This window comes from Poecilia reticulata, linkage group LG23, assembly GCF_000633615.1.
Source record: "Poecilia reticulata strain Guanapo linkage group LG23, Guppy_female_1.0+MT, whole genome shotgun sequence".
Taxonomy (NCBI): Eukaryota; Metazoa; Chordata; class Actinopteri; order Cyprinodontiformes; family Poeciliidae; genus Poecilia; species Poecilia reticulata.
The window spans coordinates 15,979,199-15,980,005 of NC_024353.1; the positions used below are offsets into that span (position 1 = coordinate 15,979,199).

An 807-nucleotide genomic window follows, 5' to 3' on the forward strand; every position below is an offset into this window, starting at 1 on the left:
TGAGTCGTGAAGTTTGAAATTTATTTACAAGAAAATGATCTGGATGAATACTTTAACATTTGGAGTATTCACTCATAAAAGGTATTAGTCCCTTGCAGAAAGACTGTCCCGCAGTCTCTCCATCTCCACAGCCAATTTTAGGTCCATTTAGAAGATAAGAAAAAAGAAAAATCAAAACTGCATCCTCTCCCGTATTGCTGCACCTGTGAAGGCCCCCAGTGACGGCTCTTCCTGCGTCACTGCGTTGAGGTGACGCCCCGCCTGCCTCTCCGCTGCCCTCAGTTTCTCCTGCAGCTCCCGTGCCTCCTGCTCTGCTTTGCGTGCGGCCTTGCGGGCGTTTCTCAGGGAGCGCTTCACCTTGCCAACGCGCTCCTTCAGCTGCCGGTTCCTCCTCTCAGCTGCGGCCAGGCGCTCCTGCAGCTTCCGGCCCCGCTCCTCCTCCTCGAACAGAGCCAGCTGCACCGAGGAGCACAGCAGCTGGAGCAAGAAGAGGGGAAAACAGAGTGGTAAAACCAAACCGCTGTAGCTAACAGCTGTCGCAACATCAGGTTCTGCTATGTGAGGAGGTAAAAAAATAGGAACTTTGGGTCCTATTATTTATCTACACATGCAACCTGTTCCCAATTCTACTCTATAAAAATACTTAGAGAGTTTATAGAGTTAGTCTAACAACCACATACTTTCCTAGGATGTCCTAGATTTTTATCTCAGTGGGTGACAACCAGTGGCGCAACTACACATTATTAAGGTGGATGCAAAAACATAGATCGCCGCCCCCACCCCCAGGGAAGGAACGTCAGGGTAAAG

At 49.7% G+C, this 807-nt stretch overlaps 1 protein-coding gene across 1 annotated transcript in view; it reads right to left on the minus strand.

The window, feature by feature from the left end:
* The window catches only part of ccdc3a (coiled-coil domain containing 3a), a 9,976-nt gene continuing 9,169 nt past the window's right edge, over positions 1 to 807 (minus strand). Inside the window, exon 3 of the mRNA XM_008401452.2 lies at positions 1 to 477. Within this exon, the coding sequence (XP_008399674.1) occupies positions 172 to 477 (306 nt within the window). The 3' untranslated portion in view covers positions 1 to 171. The remainder of the gene's footprint in view (positions 478 to 807) is intronic.